The following is a 21940-nucleotide window of genomic DNA, read 5'->3' as shown; positions in this document are numbered from 1 at the left end:
ATGGAGAATTAGAACCAGTTAATATACCCTATTCCAGAAAACTGCTTCTTATCGTCTATTTGCAGGTATATGAAACAGCTTAGGTTTCTGTTTCCTAGTTCTTTTGGGATGAGATGTTGCAAATGGAATACATGAGCTTCAAATGCCCATGGAGTTCATGGATGTTTAGGGCAGGATTGAAGAACATTGAAAACTAAGCATATGTTGTACCCTTTCTGTACTTTAAAGAAGGCAACGGGCACTCATGAACAAAGGCACACTACATGAGAATGGTAACATGGAAAGTTGAACACAGCCTGGATCCCAAGTACCTGGTAAAGCCTGCACCTAGAATGAAGCAAACAAAGCACCTTTCTTTTCACTAATTTCTTGACACAGCATAGTCTGCTTGTTTTAATGTTGGACAGCAAACTGAAAATTACCCTTAAGTCTGTATTTGTAAACTATCAAAGAACCCTTGTCTTAATTGATTTTTGACTAGAGGGCATTGTTTCATTACATGCAGACTATCAGTCTCCTGTCTTCAATTGTGAACCTTAGTGGAGAGAGCAGCCTCCATTTTAAACCTTGGGTCATTTTTTAAAAATGAAATTAAGACGATTTCCCATTTTGACACATTCTGGAATTTTAAAAACAAGGCAGTGAGTAACGCCATTGATACTGAGTTATCAAATGCAGTCTTTGATTTGCATCCACCATTTTGAAAAGCTGAAGTTTCATTTGGTAGATATGTATTTAGTCTATTCCATTATGTTGAAACTTCATTTCAGTAACCAAAACCCATAGTGATTTCAATGTTTCTTTTACTATGTGTAAATGAACAAGCCCTACTTTACATCAAGGTGCTGGGGAAGCCGTGCGAGTACTTGCAGCATTTCTGTTTGTAACTACAGAAGGTGAAATAGATTTATGTGCTAAAATTGTGCTGTTGGAACATAGTTGCAACAACAACACATGAAGATACTGGCATGCTTGTTACTAATTGGACTTACTTTTATTGTGGGTTGTGCAGGTTGAATATATAACATACAGGAATTGCATGTAAGGTCATTTAGACAACGTGATCAAATTAATTTCCCTTTGTTTTTTAATTTTGTGTTCATTAATAAATTTGATTTACAAAAATACCATTATTTGTCACATTTATTTATGCATGTCATTCTGTTAATTGAGATTCATTTCAGCTTTTGAGAATTTATGCAGTTCATGCAAGAATGCCAGGGTTTTACAATATTTTATATAGCCTGATAAACATATGTTTTTTCTTAGATAAAAAAATTATATGGTACAGTGAATCTTCTGCAAATCAATTGTAATCTGCAGAAATGCTTTTCTGGAAAGTAATCCAGTTCATTCTAAGATAAGAAACTAAGCCTGAGCTTCTGCTTACCAGATGCTGTTTTTGATGGCTTCTACTTCTGCAGCTACTTATTTAATGCATCTTATGTATTTTTCATTTTCTGTAAGATCTACTTTGCTGCTCCCTCCCCCCAGAAACAATGCTCTGCTCTACTCCATAAGAGTGGGCTGGTGTCTGTTCTTCGTCAAACTATTTTTTTGACCCAGTGACCGACTGAACAATGAGAAAGCTTTGTAGTCTGACCTGGCTGCTAATTAACATTTTTAGTTATTTTTCATGCTTCCACCCAGGGAATTACCTAGTTTCCATTACCCAAATAGTCCCAGTTGAGTCATTGTAGGGAAAGAACTCCATTCTCAAACCTTTGAAGCGGGAAACTTCATTCTGGTGATCCGTTCTCTGGTTTCCTGGAATCCTAAAACTTTGGAGTACACAAGGAGGCCATTTGGCCTATTGCAGCTGTGCCATTGCTTGCCCTTCAACCAGAGCATTCAGTTCTAATCCAATTTCTCTGCCCTTTTCTTGTATTATTTATATTTTCTCTTTTCAAATACTTATCCAGTTTCCTTTTTAAATGATGTATTTGCCACTGTCTCAATGGTTACTTGGGGATAGCAAATTCATCTTAAAAAAAAAAAACCTCCTGTGAAAAAAATTCTTCTAACTTCCCTGTTCCTTCTCCCAGTAATAATTCTGATTTTGCCCCCTTTTTGCCTTCATTAAAGCCATTGTAGAGTTGCAGCAAAGTAGATCATCTGAGCCCCATTTCAAACTCTGAAATGGCAAGCAGGCATCTTGCTCCCTGGGTTCATACTAGCTACGAAGTGATGCACAAGAGTGACCCTGGAGAAACACTTGGCCTTTGTGTGCTTCCAGTATGTGAGTAACCATAAACTCATACTTCTGTCCTTCCACTCTGTGACATAGCGTATTGGTACCTCAGAGCACTGTACAATCACTGCTGCTTAGCTGTAAGAGTCATATTTGTAAAAGATTTCATGGAACCATTCCCTGTGGTGTCTCTGCAGAGTCATGAAGAAGCATATTAAATTTCCTGGAGAGTTCATCGTGCAAGGGTACTTAGTGTTAGATTTTTGGAAGAAAATTGAAGAAAGAAACACTTGCATTAAAATAGTGCCATATGTTTCTCAAACTTCCTAAAGTGCCCTGCATGCACTGAAAGTAGAGTCATGGTTATGCAGATGAATGTAGCAGTCATTTTGCACACAACAAGATCCCACATGAGATGAATGGTCAGTTAATTTTTTTTTGCTGTGGCTGAAGGTGGATATACAGAACTCCCTTCTTTTCTTTGACTAGTGCCAGGTAATCTTCAACATCATAATGAACCAGCAGACAACAGGCTGGGTCTTGGTTTAATGTCTTATCTGAATTACATCCCATCCAACAATGCAACACTTGCTCAGTGCTGCAGTGGAGTGTCAAGTAAATTGTGCTTTAACCCACAACCTTCTGACTGAAGAGGTGAGATTGCTGCCAACTGAGTCAAACGACTGCATATACTATTGTGTATGTATGACATTTATTTATGGCTATACATATCTATCCACTTGAGTGTTAGACAAGAATTATCTTGCTTTCAATTAATTTCCCAATGTGTAGATTTTAAAAAAAGAAATCCTGCCTGTTGCAAGTGTTTAGTTTGAGCCCTGTGCCCCACCTCTGGACACATGACCTTTTGCATCAGGCGGAGCCAATGAGTCTTGCTCAACTGATGATAGTGAAGTTGATCTCGAGTCTCCTAAGATTTGCATCCTGTCCAGTGCTTATAGTTGATTCAAAAGGGAGATTGATTCTTTGACCCAGTCATGGCCGAGCAATGTAGGAAATGGGAAAGTACATATTGATACAGGCTTGAGGTTCAGGCAATGTGTTTCAAACCTCTCCATCCATTGTATTACCAGCTAGTATCTTGGATCCATCAGCTTATGTAGTTGTAGGGTACATGTTGAAATACAGATAGTGTGCAGTATTGTACATATGTTTTTCCTGCATTCTGCTTGGGGGACTAAGATCGAGTGCTATTTTCCTAGTTGTGTAATGCAATATACAGTCAACTAGTTTGATGTCAATGATTCAAGAAGGTCATGGCCCCTCTGCATGGATCAGGACACCTGCTGTTTTTTGATTTTGGAAAAATTACAAGTATATTCTTTTTAAAGAACTGTAGGCTGTACATAATTGACACTGATTATGTCTTGAAGTTGCTAAACTGCTTGAGTTTCACTCTTGTGGTTTGATATAGATATTGCTCAGTTGAATTTCCATCTTTAACTTCCTATCAGCCATCTTGTGTGTGTACTATTATTTCAATGCCCAGAGCTTGTTATTTAAAGATTATTAATTTTTCTCAAGCAGCATTCTTTCTGGGGAGTCCAAAAATTTTGTTTCCTGGGAAGTAATTTACATATTGTAGAACAATTTGAGTTGCTGGTTGGATTATGGAAACTGTACACTAAACAAAATGATTGACAGAACAGAATGGCTGGATGTTGTTTACTGTTGCTGCCTCTGAAAAGTAATTATTGCTTAACATTTTCAACACAAATGCATTTAGTTTAGTGTGAAAGAAACCTGCCTGCTGCACATTTCTCCAGAAAGAGGAAGAGGGAAAATTTGAGGGACCCTGCTTTCCCCCATTTGGGAACAGGTATCGGCTCACATTCTCCTCCAGGAAATGGTTTCCGACATGAGCGGAATTTTCTTTTTTTAAAAAGGATGGGGTTAATCAATATGACTTTGACTGTTGCAGAGAGTAAATTTGTATGACATTAGTTAGAAAACCAGAACTGGAGGTGCCCTGAGTCATATGGACTGCCAGCAGGAAACCCAAATTTGAATCTGTTTTGTTGGACACATTACAGTCTGGATTTTCTCTACAGTTGGTTGAGTTTCATCAATCCCTGCCAATTCAAATGGGAGGGGACAGGGAGCAGAAGCAAGAACACTATCTTGGGAAAGATCCCTTCATACACTGCTAAAGTGACATTCCCAGTCAGATTGCTGCAAAGGTGCCATCGGAAACAAATTAAATAGTGTTCATTTACACCCTTTCAGATGGACTAAAAGATCCCATGACACTGAAGAAGAGCAGGAGAGTTTTCCTGGTGTCCTGGCTAACATTTATCTCTCGGCTAACATTTATCTCTCTACCAACATCACTAAAATAGATTATCTGGTCACTTATCTCGTTGGGACCTTGCTAGCATATATCGGTTGCTGCATTTACCTACATAACAGTGACTGCACTTCAAAAGTAAAGCATTGGTTGCGAAACACCTGGCACATCCTGAAGGCAGAATAGGTGTTATATAAATGCAAGTTTGCTCTTTTCTGAGGTGCAGATTGACAGAGACATGGTGTAGTGCCCCTAGTTTTGTGCAGGGGTTTGGGTTTGAGTTTAACCATCTAGAATTACTGCTTGTCCAGCTAGGATTGCCCTACCTGTTAGAAAGTTGGCTTGTTGGGTTTGCTGGAGCTGAATGTGAAGAATTCCAGCCTCCAGTGACCGGTCCATTCTACAGCTTTCATTAGTGAGGCGGGCAAGCTGGTCAATCGTCAACAATGACTTGGAGTAATGCAAACTTGTCTGGATCCAGTATTGGATTACCAAAACAGGGTTAAATCCCAAGCTTCTATCACCAGGCATGTAATTTTCAAACCCAAAGAGACCTTGCCCTGTTTTGAACCTTCTCTCCCCACAAGAAGTGTTACCAGTCAGTTATTTACCAGCTGACGAATGTGGGTTTGGGTTTTTGTTGGGTGGTCAGTAGGCACCATAAAATGTATGAGAACGTTATCACCATATTCCTGAGCATCATATCCCATGGAACAGTGCTTTCACCAATTGGAGGTACAGAAGTTCAGTAGCAGCTCCTTTTCTACAACTCAAACATGATGGATACTGAACCGTGGACATAATGTTTACATATTCTCATCCGTGGTCTCCAGGTAAAGCCTTCCAGCAGTCGACATCTTAAGTCTGGGTTTCTTCAGCAGCAACTGCCTTCATTGTGGTGGAACGATCTACAAAGCACACCGTACATTGTGTCAGCCACAATGCTGTGTACCAGGCTTGCTTATCACCAACTGCTTAATCGTCGTCCTCATTTTGCACAAGGATGTGCCTGCTGTGAGATTGCCTCTCCCTCCAGGGTACACAGTGACCGGTCAATGTAGGCCACAAATTCACCTCACAGCTTGGTTCCGGATTTTGAGCCAGATGAAGCCCTAGTAACAATGGACAAGTCTTGTACACCGCATGTTTACCTTCGATTAGGAAGTGGCTATCGCTGCAGAAGGGCCAGTACCTTTTGAGCTCATCTCAGTCGGGTCCTGAAGGACTGTGACCAACTTGAAGTTGGCATACACAGGGATCCTGAGATTCCACGATGAATCACGAATTGCGTACCCCTTATAAATCCCTTCAAGATCCCTTCTTGGGCTGTACAAAGATGGGTAGAGTGCATTGCATCCCCAGCTGAGTCTGCCAATAACACGCCATCATCTACAAAAAGGAGCACAATACTTTCAAAAATGTCTCAAGCCCATTCCTTACAATATCATTCCAAAACATTGTTGCTGAAGACAGTGGACAACCTTGCCTCACTCCTCTCATTGGGTATGCAAGCTTGTTACCCAGTTAGCTAGCCTTTTGGTAGTTGGTATCCAAAGCACTGTAGAACATGAGAGTTATTTCAAACGCACTTGAACTTTTTCTCTCAATAAGGATTTGTAAAAGTAACATTTTGGAAGACGCTGTTCGAGGAATCCCATGCACCAGGAAGAAAAATCGATATGGTTGGCAGCATGGAAAGAATTTGAGTTGTGATTGATGAATTGTTTGGAAATGCAGGAGACCACGGAGCTGAGTTGCGAAGAAGCTGAATCATGCATTTATTCAATTGGTGACTTATACTGGAGCAATGACAAGTGTTGTTGATGGGTTGATATTGGCAAATAATATTCCTTGTATGTGCTTAAAAAATGCATGTGCATAATGTATAGTGTAATGTTTTTACTTTAATAGCTAAGTGGATGAAAATTACACAAGGCTTTCAAAGGCACAACTTGTATGATTTAATAGGAGTGCTGAGTTAAGCACATATTTATATTTATTCACTTTGTGAGTTGAAGGCTAAATTAAATTCTGTTCGTGATATACTTGAGCAGTGAATAGGTGTGATTGGGGGGCACCTTTCAGGACAACAGTGATGATGGTTACATTCAAGCATGCAAAAATATCATTATGGTCATGTCTGCCAATGAATAATATAACTGGAATGGATATGCTATATCAGATTTACATCCCAGTTAAATACCTATGATTTATATAAATAACAGCTTATGGAATGGGCCGGGGCGTGCACAGGGCGGAGTGTTTTCTGAATAATATTGAATTGTTGCTGGTCTCTAAAGTTAGAAAGGGGAGGAGGATGATTGAATAAAGGAAAATATTATGCAAATTTGTGATGGGTAGATGTAAGTTCGGAGACTGTATCCATGCGAGGTAGAGAATGTGCTTTACAGGGCATATCTGCAGCGTTGCCTTTTTTAAAATTCACTCTCGATGTGGGCATCGTTGCCATTTATCGCCTATCCCTAGTTGCGTTGAGAAGGTGTGGGCTGCCTTCTTGAACAGCTGGTAGTGGTTTCATACGACTGAGTGGCTTGCTCGGCCACTTCAGAGGGAAGTTAAGAGTCAACCATGTTGGAGTGGGACTGGAGTCCCATGTAGGCCAGACCGGATAAGGACGGCAGGTATCCTTCCCTTAAGGGCATTAGTGAACGAGTTGGGTTTTTATGACAAGCTTCATGGTCACTTTTACTGCATTCAGCTTTTTATTTCCAGATTTTTTTTCAACTGAATTAATAATGTCAAACTGCCATGGTGGGATTTGAGCTCGTGTTCTCTGAATTATCAATTCAGGTTTTTAGATTAATATTCCAGTAACATAACCATTACCGTACTTAAATACAACAGTTAACTTGTGAATTGGCACAACAAAAAAGGAAAACTTGTGGGGTTAAACTCAAATGAGGGGATGAAAAACAAGAAAATATTGTTCGATACAGGATTCTGGTCAGCATAAGAATGAGGGAGAAGATACAAATGATCCCTGGCTAATTTTTATATGGCTAACTTCGTTCTTGGTTGACTTACTTAAAGTAGTCTTCAAGATTTTGGGAGGTGATCTTTCAGTTGGCCTTGAAGAAGGTATTACATCGAGACGACAGCACAAAAACGGGTCTATGATGGCATTTATGCTCCATGAGCCGCCTCCCTCCCTATTTCTTCAACATGCCCTTCTATTCCTTTCTCCCTCGTGTTTTTCTAGCTGCCCTTTAAATGCATCTGTGCTATTTGTCTCAACTACTCCTTGTGGTACCGCGTTCCACATTCTTACTACTCTTTGGGTGAAGAAATGTCTCCTGAATTTGCTATTAGATTTATTAGTGGCTATCTTATGTTTTGGACTCACTCACAAGTGGAAACATTTTCTCCACGCCTACCCTTTCATTATCTTAAAGACATAAATCAGGTCACCCTCCAGCCTTCTCTTTTCTAGAGAAAAGAGCCCCAGCCTATTCAACCTTTCCTGACAGTTATAACCTCTCAGTTCTGGTATCATCCTTGTGAATCTCTTTTGCACCTTCTCCAATACCTCTATATTCTTTGATAATATGGAGGCCAGAACTGTTCACAGTACTCCAAGTGTGGTCTAACTAAGGTTCTATACAAGTTTAACATAACTTCTCTGTTTTTCAATTCTATCCCTCTAGAAATGAACCTAAGTGCTTGGTTTGCCTTTTTATGGCCTTATTAACCTGTGTCGCTACTTTTAGTGATTTGCAGATCTGTACCCCGAGATCCCTTTGCTCCTCTGCTCCATTCAGACTTATTATCCAAGCAGTATGTGGCCTCCTTATTCTTCCTACCAAAGTGCACCACCTCACACTTATCTATATTGAAATTCATTTGCCAATTATGCGTCCATTCTGCAAATTTATTAATGTCTTCTTGCATTTTGACGCATTCTTCCTTTATTAACTACATCCCCCAATTTGGTGTCATCTGCAAATTTTGAAATTGTTCTTCCGATTCCAGAGTCCAAATAGTTGCAGATTGCACTTGCAGCTAAACATATAAAGTCACACAGTTACATTTTCCATTATTAATGAGGTATTGGTTGTTAAAGTAAAATGTTGGAATTGATTATGGTGGCAATTGGTCAAAGAAACAAAGTTTAAAAATAGAACTTGAAAAATCTATGTAGAATGCCAGTAGGAATTAACTCCTGACCTTGTCCAGAACTGTCTGTGACGGGAGTGAAGATAGTCAAGATGTTCTTTTGAATGAGAGAGAAATTTGAAGGGCTCGGTGATTCAAACTGATGTCATGAGGCATCTAACAAATGGTTAAAAAACAAGGTATTTACACCTGTAAGACTGGTTCATGGAGTTCAGGATGCAGTCTCAGCTTTTCCACTGAGTGGTGCTACTTTTTCTACTGATGTTTTTCAGTCCCATTTGTGCTGACCTAATGCTGTAAATGCTACAAATACATTTTTGTTGGTCTCCCTAAACTTAAGAATAAGGTTGGATTTTCCCTATTAAGTACTCTAATTAGCAATAATACTCCACAGTAGAATCTATGTTGGATTTCCATTACTTTTCCCGTCTCTTGAAAGAAGGAAAATATTACATTTGGATCCTGACTGGTGCAGGCTGGAACTACTATTTGAGTTTTTGTTTCAAAACAATTTACAAAAGCATAGATACAAGACACATGCAAACAACATAATAAATATATCTAAAAAGATCCAGAAATATTCCACAAGGGGCTAACTTCACATTTTTCCAGCTTCAGACTTTCATGTAGAAAAAGAAACAGTCCAGTAAACTCTGTGCCATCAATGTCTTTTAATTCCATCAAGTTTCCCTTCTTGAAAATAGTACAATGTAAGCTTTTGTTATAGAGCTGCTTCCTCCTGTCATGCTCAGACTGAGACAGAAAGCTGAAGAACTGGGACACAGGACTTTTTATTTGTTAGCAAGATGTGGCTGACAATGGAAAAGCTACAATTTTATTGCCCATCCCTAGTGGTCCTGAGAAGATGGTGGTGCACCTTCTCTTTGAACTGCTGCAGTCTTCATGCTGATGGTGCTCCCAACGTGGTGTTAAGTAAGGAATTCAAAGATTTTGACCCAGCATTGATGAAGAAAGGGCAGCATATATCTAAGTCAGGATGATGGAGAATTTGGAGGTGATGGTGTTCCCATGACATTGGTGCTCTTGCCTCCTCCGTGGTAGAGGTTGCATGGCTGGAACGTGTTGTTGATGTAAGCTTGGTGAGTTGCCACAATATATCCTGTGCATAGTACATACTGCAGCCACAGTGCACTGGTGGTGGAGGGGCGATATTGAGAGCAAGCAATCAAGCAGACTGCACTGTTCTGGAAAGTGTTGAGTTTCTTGAGTATCATTGCGGCTGCACCCAACCAGGTAAGCGGAGTATTCCATCTCACACTCGGCTTGAATCTAGTAGATGGCGGCGAGGTCAGGAGATGAGCCATTTATCCAAGTACCCAGCCTCTGCCCTGCTCTTGTAGCCATGTTGTTGATTTGGCTGGTCCAGTTAAACTTCTAGTCAAGATGTTGCTGATCGGTCACTTGCAATGGTGGTACCATTCAAGTTCAGCGGGAAGTGCTTGGGTTTTTTTGTTGGAGATGGTCATTTCCTGACACTTGGGTAGTGCGAATGTTATCCGTAACTTGTCAGCCGAAGTCTGGGTATTATCCAGGTCCTGCTGTCGGCTTGCATGGGCTTCTTTGTTATTAAAATAGTTGAGAATGGAGCTGAAAATTGGGAAATAGTTGACGCACAGCCACACTCATGACTTTATGATGGCGGGAAGGTCATTGATGAAGCGGCTGAAGATGGATGGGCCAAGGATGCTGCTCTGAGGCACACCTGCAGCAGCGTCCTGAGGCGGTGATGACTGACTTCTGCCAACCATGACTCTAGCTATTAGAGGGATTTCCATTTTGACAGCTATTGACCTCAGTTTTGCTAGGGCTCCTATGCTATATTTGGTCGAATGCAGCCTTGATGTTAATGGCAGCTGCTGTCACATCTTCTCTGATATTCAGCTCGTCTCCATATCTGGGTGATGGTTGTGATGAGGCCTGAAGGCTTTCAAGATGAGCTTGCACATTGAATATCTCAGTGCAAGTGCTGTTCTGCAGTGTTACAACACAGATTCTCATAAGATTCACCTGAGGCTGAAATACAATGTTAAAAGGACTAACCACTGGAGACAGTTGAAGGACCTTTTTGAAATTCACAAGTACAACCTACAATTGACTTACAGTGCAGTGTCTCATCAGCATTTTAAACAAAGTGTCCTCATCAAACAGACCCTTTATCCGAACTAACTCTTGAGACTCTGCCTATTCTGTTAGACAGACTATCTTTGCCCCTTCATTTTAAACTTTGGGAAGGGACAGCATCTACTTTTAAATTTGAGTTAATATTGCTTTTACAGTCTGTCTTATGTCTAGATGTCATCAATGAAAAGACTACAGGGAGAACCTTATAGAATCATAGAAATTACAGTAGAGAAGGAGGCCATTCAGTCACTGTGCTGGTGCGAGCTCTTCAAGATCCCTTACAAATTCTGCTCCTTTGCCACTAATTTCATCCCCTCTTTTTGGCCACTGTCTCAGGCTGAACCAGACCAGTTGCACCCTTGGCATCTTGTTTAACCTTGAGTTGAACTTCAGACTCTATCCTTTCTATAATAAACACTGCCTACTTCCACCTGTGCAAAATTGCCCACCTCTGCTCCTGTCTCAACCCCTATGCCACTGAAACCCTTTACATGCCTTTGTCACCTTCAGATTTAACCATTAAACACTCTCCATCCTTTAAACTCCAGCTTGTTCTAAACTCTACTACAGATATCCTATTCCTATCACCCATTTCCTCGCTGATGTACATCAGCTTCCCATCCTCCAAAGTGTTAAATGTAAAATCCTTGTCCGCATCTTTAAGTTCCTTCATGGCCTTATCGCACTCCATCTTTGCAACCTTGTTCACCCACAAACTGTCTGTTGCTGTTACTCTGCCTTTTGTTCATCTCCTCCTCCCTTTGTCCCACTATTGCTGGCAGATATTTCAGCTGCCTAGGCGCTCCCTTCTGTGCATGTGGGGAGAGGAAGTTAATTTCACAATGGAGGTGGCATATATGCATTTAAAAATAAAAATTGACATGCCGTTTATATCTTTAAATGTGTATTTGCTGCCTTTCCTCTGTAATTCATTGGCAAGGCACGTGCTGCACTGTGGCAGATGTGGGTGTGTCCTTAGTTTTTTTGGGGAGTGGGGCAGAGAGGAGGAAGACTACAGAGGTGTGCATTGAATGTAATGAGTAATATTGTCATAAGGTGAACACCAACTCATCCAAAATTTTATACTTTTAAATTGTGCCTTATTTGATGTATTTTATCAAGAAACACAGAGAGCAGTATTAAATGTTATTTGTTGTAAGTATTTTGCACCTGAATGAATGTAAACACTTTTGGATTTCTTTACAGAAGAATTACAAAGATGCAGAAGAAGATTGTAAAAGTGGTAAGTTGCCTAAAATGGCTTATTTTAATTTAATGTTGAAATACAATGTCATGTATGCAGTTAGGGTGTATTTTCAGGGATTGTTCTTCAGTAAGAGTTTTAATATTGAAATAAACAACCTACATATGTATAGCGTGATTTTTGGTGGTAGATGAATTGTTTACATGTTAAATTAACTGTTCTGTTCCCAAGTCTTATGCTTCCATGAAGTTCTGGGAGAAAACCTATTAAGAGATGTGTTGGCATCACTAGTTCTAGAGGGAAAACTGAAGGATGTTTATGATGCTTTGTGCGATTGTAAGACTGCAGACTGTATGGTAGGTCAGCGTTTTGGCGATTGAGATTTGTTTTATAACTAATGCGATTTCAGTAGAATTCATAGCGCACACAAAGCACATGTCGATTTATGCTTCCAGAATGGAGCGTCCTTAAATCATCTGAGACGACTACTGCACTTGCTGGCGGAATCGCAGGTAAGATGTTAATGTATGGATGCAGAACCTAAATGTGTCTCCCTCTCTCCAAACGAGTAATGCAGAAACAGATAAATGTACTGTACATTTTTTTTTGGGAGGGGGGAGTTTGAATATGTTGCATTTATCAAGTTAGGTACAGAATGGGTGAAATGTGGGGTTAAGTTCCTCCTCCTCCTGTCCCGAAGATGAGAATGCCATGAGATGCTGAATTCTATTTTGTATGTGGATTCATGGCTACTGGAAAACTGCTCTTTTAATTAGGACCCCTGCATCTGGTAGAGACTGATGACGATCTGGGCTAGATTGATTTAAGGGCCAAAAGGTGAGATGACTGATTTTGAAAGCTGCTGTAGTAGTGCCATCATTAGTTTCAGATATCTTGCATGCTGCTATATTATCAAAGATTCCTCCTGGCTAAGTCCCTAAAATGAGTTACTCTGGAATATTTCTTACATATGAAGTAAATAGGAGTGCTTTTGCTGTTACTGCAAAATAAAAGTCTGCTGTCACCTCACAGGTTAATATACAAGATAAAATGTATGAAGCTTCTGCGCACTATTCAGCTAACTATGAATGTTCTGGACTTTCTCACAACAATATAACCAGAGAATTCTGAACGCTCAGATTTCCAGTACTAGGTAGGACTCAGGGTGGGGGTCATGCCCTCCTCATTAAAGTGGACCAAAATAGTCCCTGGGGAGGGAATGGTTACGTAACTCACTAACAGTGGTTTGTACAATGTTAATAAATTTGTTGCAGATACTTAGTTACATTGGTACGGAGTGATGCAGAAGATCAAAAGAAATGTGAAAGATTTGAATTATTTATGTGAACTTTGTGTTTATTTTTAGCAGGCTTCAACTAACGGTGCTCTCTTTTCATCAGAGCAAGATGCCAAAGGTGTGTGCTGACATTGTGAAGCTCAATACAGTCATGCAACAAATGATTCTGCTTTTAAATAGATGGACTGTATCACCTCACTGTTACTAATAGAACCTTTTATTGGTGTGCCTCCCTGATAAAGTGTGCACAACTTTCTCCTGATAATGCACCTCGCATGCTGTTTGAGTAGCTTCCCTAGAGGTGGCTGTAGAGAATGGTTCCTACAGCACTCCTTTAATCGTCAGTAGTCAGTGTATGGGGTCTGGGCCCCATTGCTGGGTACTGAAAATATGCAGCATTTATAAAGAGAAAAATAGGGTGATGTTTTGGACCCTTCCTCAGAACTGGAAACTGGGATATAAGAAAGCCCCTTTATAGAACAAAACAAAACTTTCTTAGTGAGTTGTTAGAGCAGGGGTATTATGCTAAGTATTATTATTGGGGACACTGATTTATTAACATTGGGGGTGGCCCTGGGATCTGGGAGCACTGGGAAGGGGGCAGGGAATCTGGGAGCACGGGTGGTTTGGCGGGGGGGTGGGGGGTCTCAGGATCTAGTTGCACTTCAACATGGGCCTCGAGATCTGCTTGCACTGACTGGAGGTTCTTGTGGTCCAGGAGTACGGGAGAGGGGGGCATCTGGAATCACTGGCAGAGGAATGGGAGCATTTGGGAAGGAGGTTCCAAGGTCTGGGTGCATTGTACATGGTCCTGGGATTAAGGAACATAGGGAGCGGTACAGGGATGGGAGAGTGCAACCTAGTGTTTCTGAGCACTAAGGGGTCCTGGATCCTAGAACCTGGGTGGGGGGGGGAAGTTTTGAGGAAGGGTTCTTGGGGTCCAACAGGATTGTGTACAAGTTTCTTTATTGAAGAGGAATCACTAAAAGTACTATATTGAATTTTTAAAAATGTTTCTAATTTATATGTTTATGCGCATTGTTTTCCTGTTAGCCACTTCACCTCCCTTCCACATTGTGTGGCAAGAAATGCCTTTAATCAGATCATATGCTCCCTAGTTTTTCCCTACATTTAGTGAACTGATTATTTGTAATTAAAATAAAACTTGAAGTTGCTGTGGTTTTTTTACTTAAAAATTGGTGTGCAGGATGGCCTGTGGAACAGCATACTGCATTATGGATTGATACGAGAAGAGTTTTAAGTCGGTGATTCATTTGGAAGCAAGGGTGAAAGTTGGAGGAAGAACAGATTTGTTTTGCTTTTGTGAGGATCTTAAGAGCTGATTTGAAGTCCAGCACTGGGAGTACGCTGCCTATTTTGCATCTTGGTGAAGAAGAACCAGGAAAATATGGGGGGGAATGTTTTTTGGCTGCATTGCAGTCTTGTGGTTAACCATATTGAATGACTGTACTGTGGAGAGATGGGAGTGTGGTTTGTCAGACATTACCCACGTAGAGTATTTGGGTTTCAGCTGGAGCCATTTGGGGACGTGGGAGTAAGCACTTCCTCAAGTGAAGTGAAGAAAATCAGAAGGAACATAGGAACAGGAGTAGGCCATTCAGCCCCTCGAGCCCGCTCCGCCATTTGATAAGATCATGGCTGATCTGTGATCTAACTCCATATACCTGCCTTTGGCCCATAACCCTTAATACCTTTGGTTGGCAAAAAGCTATCTATTTCAGATTTAAAATTAGCAATTGAGCTAGCATCAATTGCCGTTTGTGGAAGAGAGTTCCAAACTTCTACCACCCTTTGTGTGTAGAATTGTTTTCTAATCTCACTTCTGAAAGGTCTGGCTCTAATTTTTAGACTGTGGCCCCTACTCCTAGAATCCCCAACCAGTAGAAATAGTTTCTCTCTATCCACCCTATCTGTTCCCCTTAATATCTTATCAACTTCGATCTGATCACCCCTTAACCTTCTAAACTCAAGAGAATACAACCCCAATTTGTGTAATCTCTCCTCTTAACTTAACCCTTGAAGTCCGGGTATCATTCTAGTAAACCTACGCTGCACTCCCTCAAAGGCCAATATGTCCTTCTGAAGGTGCGGTGCCCAGAACTGCTCACAGTACTCCAGGTGCGGTCTAACCAGGGTTTTGTATAGCTGCAGCAAAACTTCTGCCCCATTGTACTCTCGTCCTCTAGATATAAAGGCCAGCATTCCATTAGCCTTATTGATTATTTTCTGCACCTGTTCATGACACTTCAATGATCTATGTACCTGAACCCCTTTGGACATCCACTGTTTTTAACTTTTTACCATTTAGAAAGTACCCTGTTCTATCCATTTTTGATCCAAAGTGGATGACCTCACATTTGCCTACATTGAATTCCATTTGCCACAGTTTTGCCCATTCACCTAATCTATCAATATCCCTTTGTAATTTTATGTTTTCATCTGCACTGCTTACAATGCCACCAATTTATGTGTCATCGGCAAACTTAGATATGAGACTTTCTATGCCTTCATCTAAGTCGTTAATAAATATTGTGAATAATTGAGGCCCCAAGACAGATCCCTGCGGGACTCCATTAGTCACATCCTGCCAATGTGAGTACCTACCCATTATCCCTACTCTCTGTCGCCTTTCGCTCAGCCAACTTCCGAACCAAGTCCGTACTTTTCCCTCTATTCCACGGGCTTCTATTTTAGCTAACAGTCTCTTATGTGAGACTTTATCAAATGCCTTCTGGAAGTCCATATAAATAACATCCATTGACATTCCCCTGTCCACTACTTTAGTCACCTCTTCAAAAAATTCAATCAGGTTTGTCAGGCACGACCAACCTTTCACAAATCCATACTGGCTCTCTGATTAACTGAAAACTTTCGAGGTGTTCAGTCACTCTATCCTCCGTTACAGACTCCAGCATTTTCCCCACAACAGATGTTAGGCTAACTGGTCTATAATTCCCTGGTTTCCCTCCTCTCTTAAAAAGCGGAGTGACATGTGCAATTTTCCAATCTAGAAAGACAGTTCCTGAATCTAGAGAACTTTGAAAGATTATAGTTTGAGCATCTGCAATGTGCTCACCTACTTCCTTTAAAACCCTGGGATGGAAACCATCTGGTCCTGGGGATTTCTATCTCTTTTTAGTGCTATTATTTTCTTCATTACTGTTGCTTTACTTGTGTTAATTTTACTGAGACCCTGTCCCCGATTCAGTATTAGTTTTCTTGGGATTTCCACTGTAAATACTGACTCAAAGTAATTATTCGACATGTCTGCCATTTCCCCATTGTCAATGACAATATCCCTACTTTCAATTTTTAAGGGGCCAGAAGGGAAGAGTCTTCTAGAGTTCTGTTGTGTACTTTTTTTCCCCTGGATGACGACATTCATAGACTATTAATAGTGATAGCTGGACCAAGTTTCTGCTTGCTCCCTGGAAAGGCAGTGAATGAGTGTTACGAAGATGTTATACAGAAAAGTGATGTTTCCAATTGTCTTTCAGAAAATGATTGTCGATGGAAGTTTCGTCCGCCACCACGAGGTGTTATTGGAATTGATGAGTATTCCTTGTGTTGTCGGTAAGTTTCTGATTATTAACATGTGCCTGATCAATACACTAGTGATGTTACTAGAACTATGCTATATTTATACTGCTTTCAGGAGCCAAAGAAAGTATTGTTGCCACAAATGATTGTACTGAAGTTCGAAACACTTTCTTGATTGGAAGTAAAAGGAAGAACGTTTGTTTTTCCACTGCAACTTGAGCATTGTTCACTTTACTCACCATCAACTCGAAGACATTGACTTCTGTTTATACGAGGAAGTATAGAACAAGAAAAGGCCTTCATCAGCTGTTTTGTGCTGATGCTCCATGGAGTGCTCGGATATTGGTTTTGTGACCAAGATTTCTTACTTGATGATGTCATTATTTCAGCTGTACTTTCGGGGAAATTTACCAAATGGATGTAAGCTCTCGCATATCTCCTAGTCTCCAATGCAAACAAATTCAGAAACAAGTTAATTGAGGGGGATGTGATGCTGATTTTTAAGATGCTGAGAGGTGTAGATGTAAACAGCCTTTTTGACTTGAACTTAGAGTAGAACCAGAGAGCAGAGCTTTAAAAAAATTAATAAGTCTCGCTGCGGACTAAAAGGCTTATTTTTTCTCTGGTGAATATGTGGAATAGATTCCCAGTTAAAGTAGTTGAAGCTAGGCTGATTATTTGGGTCCTTTTTATTTGAAAGAGTTAAATACCTCAATTGGAAATGGGATTGAAGGTTAAAGGGGCATGTATAGACTGAGATGATTAAATACTTTATGGACTCTAATGATTCCTACCCTGTTAATATTGTATTGTCCTGATAATTGATGAAATTTTCACTTAATCCCATAGGATACACCGGTGTAGCTCAAATGTTTGTTTAACCTTACGGAGCAGTATCACAAACTTTAAGGCGAATGGGTAAAAACACTCTTTACGTCACATAACTCTAATCCTCCTTCTATCAGCTTTTCCTAGGGTTTCCTGGCTTTTCTGTCTGCAGTTCATGCTTCAGTCCTGTATGATGCACAATGGAATATGGCAACGCTTACCCCTATTCCTTGGCATAAGTGACACTGTTATATAATGTTATAAAACACTGTTAGGATTTTAAAATCAATTTTAAAGCCATTTTGTGTAGAGTTATGGTAGCATGCAAGTTTTCAGGAATAAGTTGATGTTACAGTTAAAGTAACATCACTATAGAATAGCATGCTGGCTTATACATCAACTTGCATTTATATAGTGCTGCTTTGTAGAAATGTCCCATGGCACTTCATAGAGATTACAGAGAATAATGCTGGCATTGCTGAGAGAACATCATAGAACCATACGAAAGATACAGCACAGAAGGGGGCCATTCGGCCCATCGTGTCCGCGCCGGCTCGAAGAACAACCAGGTGCCCATTCTAATCCCACCTTCCAGCACCCGGTCTGTAGCCATGCAGCTTACAGCAGTTTAGGTGCAGGTCCAGGTACTTTTTCAAAGAGTTGAGGGTCCCTGCCTATACCACCAATTCGGGCAGTGAGTCCCATACACCCACCACCCTATGGGTAAAAAAGTTTTTCCTCATGTCCCCTCTAATCCTTCCACCAATTAGCTTAAATCTATGTCCTCTAGTTCTTGAACTCTCTGCTAAGGGAAACAGGTACTTCCTGTCTACTCCATCTGGGCCCCTCATAATTTTGTACACCTCATTCAAGTCTCCCCTCAGCCTCCTCTGCTCCAAGGAAAACAACCCCAGCCTATCCAATCTCTCCTCGTAGCTGCAATTTTCAAGCCCTGGCAACATTCTTGTAAATCTTCTCTGCACTCTCTCCAGAGCAATTACGTCATTCCTGTAATGTGGTGACCAGAACTGTGCACAATACTCCAGCTGTGGCCTTAACAGCGTTTTATACAGCTCCATCATTACATCCCTGCTTTTGTAATCTATACCTCGGCTAATAACGGAGAGCATTCCGTATGCCTTCTTCACAACCTTATCTACCTGTACTGCCACCTTCAGGGACCTGTGCACATGCACTCCAAGGTCTCTCACTTCCTCTGCCCCTCTAAATATATTCCTGTTTACTGCGTATTCCCTTTTACTGTTTGCCCTCCTTAACTGCGTTACCTCACACTTCATGATATATCACGGTAGCTACTTGATTATGGGACCACTGTTGTTCACAATTTATATTAATGATTTTTACTCTGGAATCGGAAGTACAATTTCAAAATTTGTGGACAACTCCAAATTGGGGTTGTAGTTAATACAAAGGAAGAATGCGTCAAAATGCAAGAGGTCATGAATGCAGAATGGGCGTGTAATTGGCAAATGAATTTCAATATAGATAAGTGTGAGGTAGTGCATTTTGGTAGGAAGAATAAGGAGGCCACATACTAAGAGTCTAAATGGAGTAGTGAAGCAAAGGGATTTCGGGGTACAGATACACAAATCACTAAAAGTAGTGATGCAGGTTAATAAGGCCTTAAAAAGGCAAACTAAGCACTGGGATTCATTTCTAGATGGATAGAATTGAAAAGCAGAGAAGTTATACTAAGCTTGTATAGCACCTTGGTTAGACCACACTTGGAGTACTGTGAACAGTTCTGGTCTCCATATTATAAAAAGGATGTAGAGGCACTGGAGAAGGTGCAAAAAGATTCACAAGAATGATACCAGAACTATCAGGAAAGGCTGAACAGGCTGGAGCTCTTTTCTCCAGCAAAGAGAATGTTGAGGGGTGACTTGTTAGAGATCTTCAAGATAATGAAAGGGTTTAATAGGGTAACTGTAGAGAAAATGTTTCCACTTGTGGGGGAGTCCAAGACTAGAGTCATAATTATAAAGTAGTCACTAATAAATCCAATAGGGAATTCAAGAGAAACGTCTTTAACCAAAGTTTGGTAAGAATGTGCTACCAGAAGGAGTAGTTGAGGCAAATAGCGTAGATGTATTTAAGGGGAAGCCAGATAAGCACACGAGGGAGAAAGGAATAGAAGGGAATGCTGATAGGGTTGGATGAAATAGGAAGGGAGGAGGCTCATGTGGAGCATTAATGCTGGCATAGACCAGTTGGACTGAGTGGCTTGTTTCTGTGCTGTTGACTCAGTGTAATTCAATTATATGTTTATTGGATTGGGCTTAATGTGTCTGTCTGCTCTCAATATTTCACTCTGGCACAGATATTTGGAATGTGGAGCCTGCCATTTTGAGGACTTCTGTGTGTTTGCTCATTCTGACACTGAGCTGGTAGAATGGAGAGAACGACATGCTTACAGACGACTTCAATATCAGCAGCAAAGGGAGCAGCAGCAGCAAGGTTGCAATTATAGTGAAAGATTGATCGAGAAATGGATTAATAGCCTGAGTCCAGACAGAGTGGTAAGATAAAATGCTTTTGTTTGCACAGCACTTTTGGTGCAGCCTTGTATCATTTTCTATTGCACATTTCTTTGCATGCTATCTGATAAATGTAATATGCAATTTGCAGAAACGGTAATCTCTCTGCCTATGCTATTGTCTGTCCCCTCTGCAGTGGGTGTGAGGGGAAGCTTGGAGATAGTACATGGACTCTGTGGGGTTTAAATGGGCTCAAGATGATTGAAGATTGGAACAGCATTTGTCCTCTGTGGCAAACTCTCATCTCACAATGGAGCCAGGCAGGTCCACAGTTTTCCACATCACTGTTGATGATTGACCAGGCAGCCTCGGTCATTGACGGGATGTGGTGGTGGGGTAGGATAGACTTGTCACCGGGGGCTGGGATTCTCCTGCACAGTTGTATATAATTCTGTAAGCCAATGTCCTATTGGGTAGATGATCCTAGCATGACGAGCAGCATGGACTTTACTAGTGGTTTGTGCTTGTAAGTTGTGCGCATTTAGTCCATGAAACTCCAGCAGTCACTTTATGCAGACATTGGGTGGGGGGTGGTGGGTGTGTCTAAGCTTTGAATTTTGCTAATTTTCGCCTAAATTTTCTGGATTTGGGTAACTTGGTTATGACCTCCAAAGCCAGAAAGTGTGCATTCCATATCTTAACAGAAGCTCTATCTCTACCACCATTTATGTATAGGTTTCCTTGCCTGTTGGACACCTGGCTGACCAAAAATAATTCTCTTGTCTCAATTAACCCTCACAGTACTAGTGTCAGATTTTGTTTTGTTTACTGTAACAAGCTCATATTCAAGGTAAGGTTTTGTAACTGCAGACAGCCCCTGTTAGTTTAGCAGCTTATGGACTTAATCACTATGTAGTTTTTTCCCATTTTTTTTGCTTCTTCCAGGAGATTCCATGGCTGCTGGTGGGCAGGGGGTGTCTAACCATAATGCTTCAGGCATGGTTGCGACTGTGTGGGGCAGGCTTGATGGACCAGGTGGTCTTTTCTTGCCGGTCATGTTTGTATGTTGGTAATTAGATATGGATTTCTTGGCAAAGGTTAGCAGGACAGAGCTTTACGTGTTCATAATTCACAAACTCTAAAACTGTTGGTGGGATCTTCTCTGTTGGAAAGTCTGCTTAAGGCCCATGATAGGAGAGAGACGAGGGAAGAGATTTGGGAGACACCGACAATCATTGAGGGAGTTAATGGACACTGGGGAGATTTAAGAAGCAATTGGATGGTACAATGGGGAAGTTAGGATTTCTCTAGATAGATGTGGTCCTGAAGCTGATAGAACAAACTTCATTGTTCTAAGGTTTGGATTTGATATTTCCTGTCTTAACCAGTGGGAAACATGTCTAGTCCAGATTCTTTCCACTGAGTGGTGCTGTGATAAAATGTAACTATGAATTGCATAGAGCTTTTTCAATAAACCACGACTGCCACCATATGGTGGTGTCCAGATTCTACGTGATCTATCAAAAATTAAAAAGAACAGATAAATTTAGTAAGCTTTAGGTCAAGGGAAAAAAAATGAAAACATGAGTGATGGAGATTCAAGGTTAGCAAATCAGATGTCCTCATTGTCCGTCTTAGAACCAACTTGTTAGTTTAATTTTTTTGTTTAAAAAAAAATTGCTTTCCCTTGTATCCCAGCAACCCAGAAAAAAGTACTTTTAACTTGTGGTTCCAGTATTTCCACCATAGTTTCTTCTTCCAAATGTCTGTTTCTTTG

General features: G+C 40.7%; 1 protein-coding gene across 1 annotated transcript in view; it reads left to right on the top strand.

Annotated features, from left to right (window-relative positions):
- The window catches only part of LOC137340518 (probable helicase with zinc finger domain), a 223433-nt gene that overhangs the window by 14712 nt on the left and 186781 nt on the right, over positions 1–21940 (top strand). Inside the window, exons 4-9 of the mRNA XM_068003017.1 lie at positions 11982–12018; positions 12211–12335; positions 12435–12491; positions 13346–13394; positions 16795–16870; positions 20007–20205. Of these exons, the coding sequence (XP_067859118.1) occupies positions 11982–12018; positions 12211–12335; positions 12435–12491; positions 13346–13394; positions 16795–16870; positions 20007–20205 (543 nt within the window). The remainder of the gene's footprint in view (positions 1–11981; positions 12019–12210; positions 12336–12434; positions 12492–13345; positions 13395–16794; positions 16871–20006; positions 20206–21940) is intronic.

This window comes from Heptranchias perlo, chromosome 22 (assembly GCF_035084215.1).
Source record: "Heptranchias perlo isolate sHepPer1 chromosome 22, sHepPer1.hap1, whole genome shotgun sequence".
In the NCBI taxonomy this organism is placed as follows: Eukaryota; Metazoa; Chordata; class Chondrichthyes; order Hexanchiformes; family Hexanchidae; genus Heptranchias; species Heptranchias perlo.
Note: the sequence above shows the minus strand (reverse complement) of the source record. Positions and strands in the feature narration are given on the sequence as shown.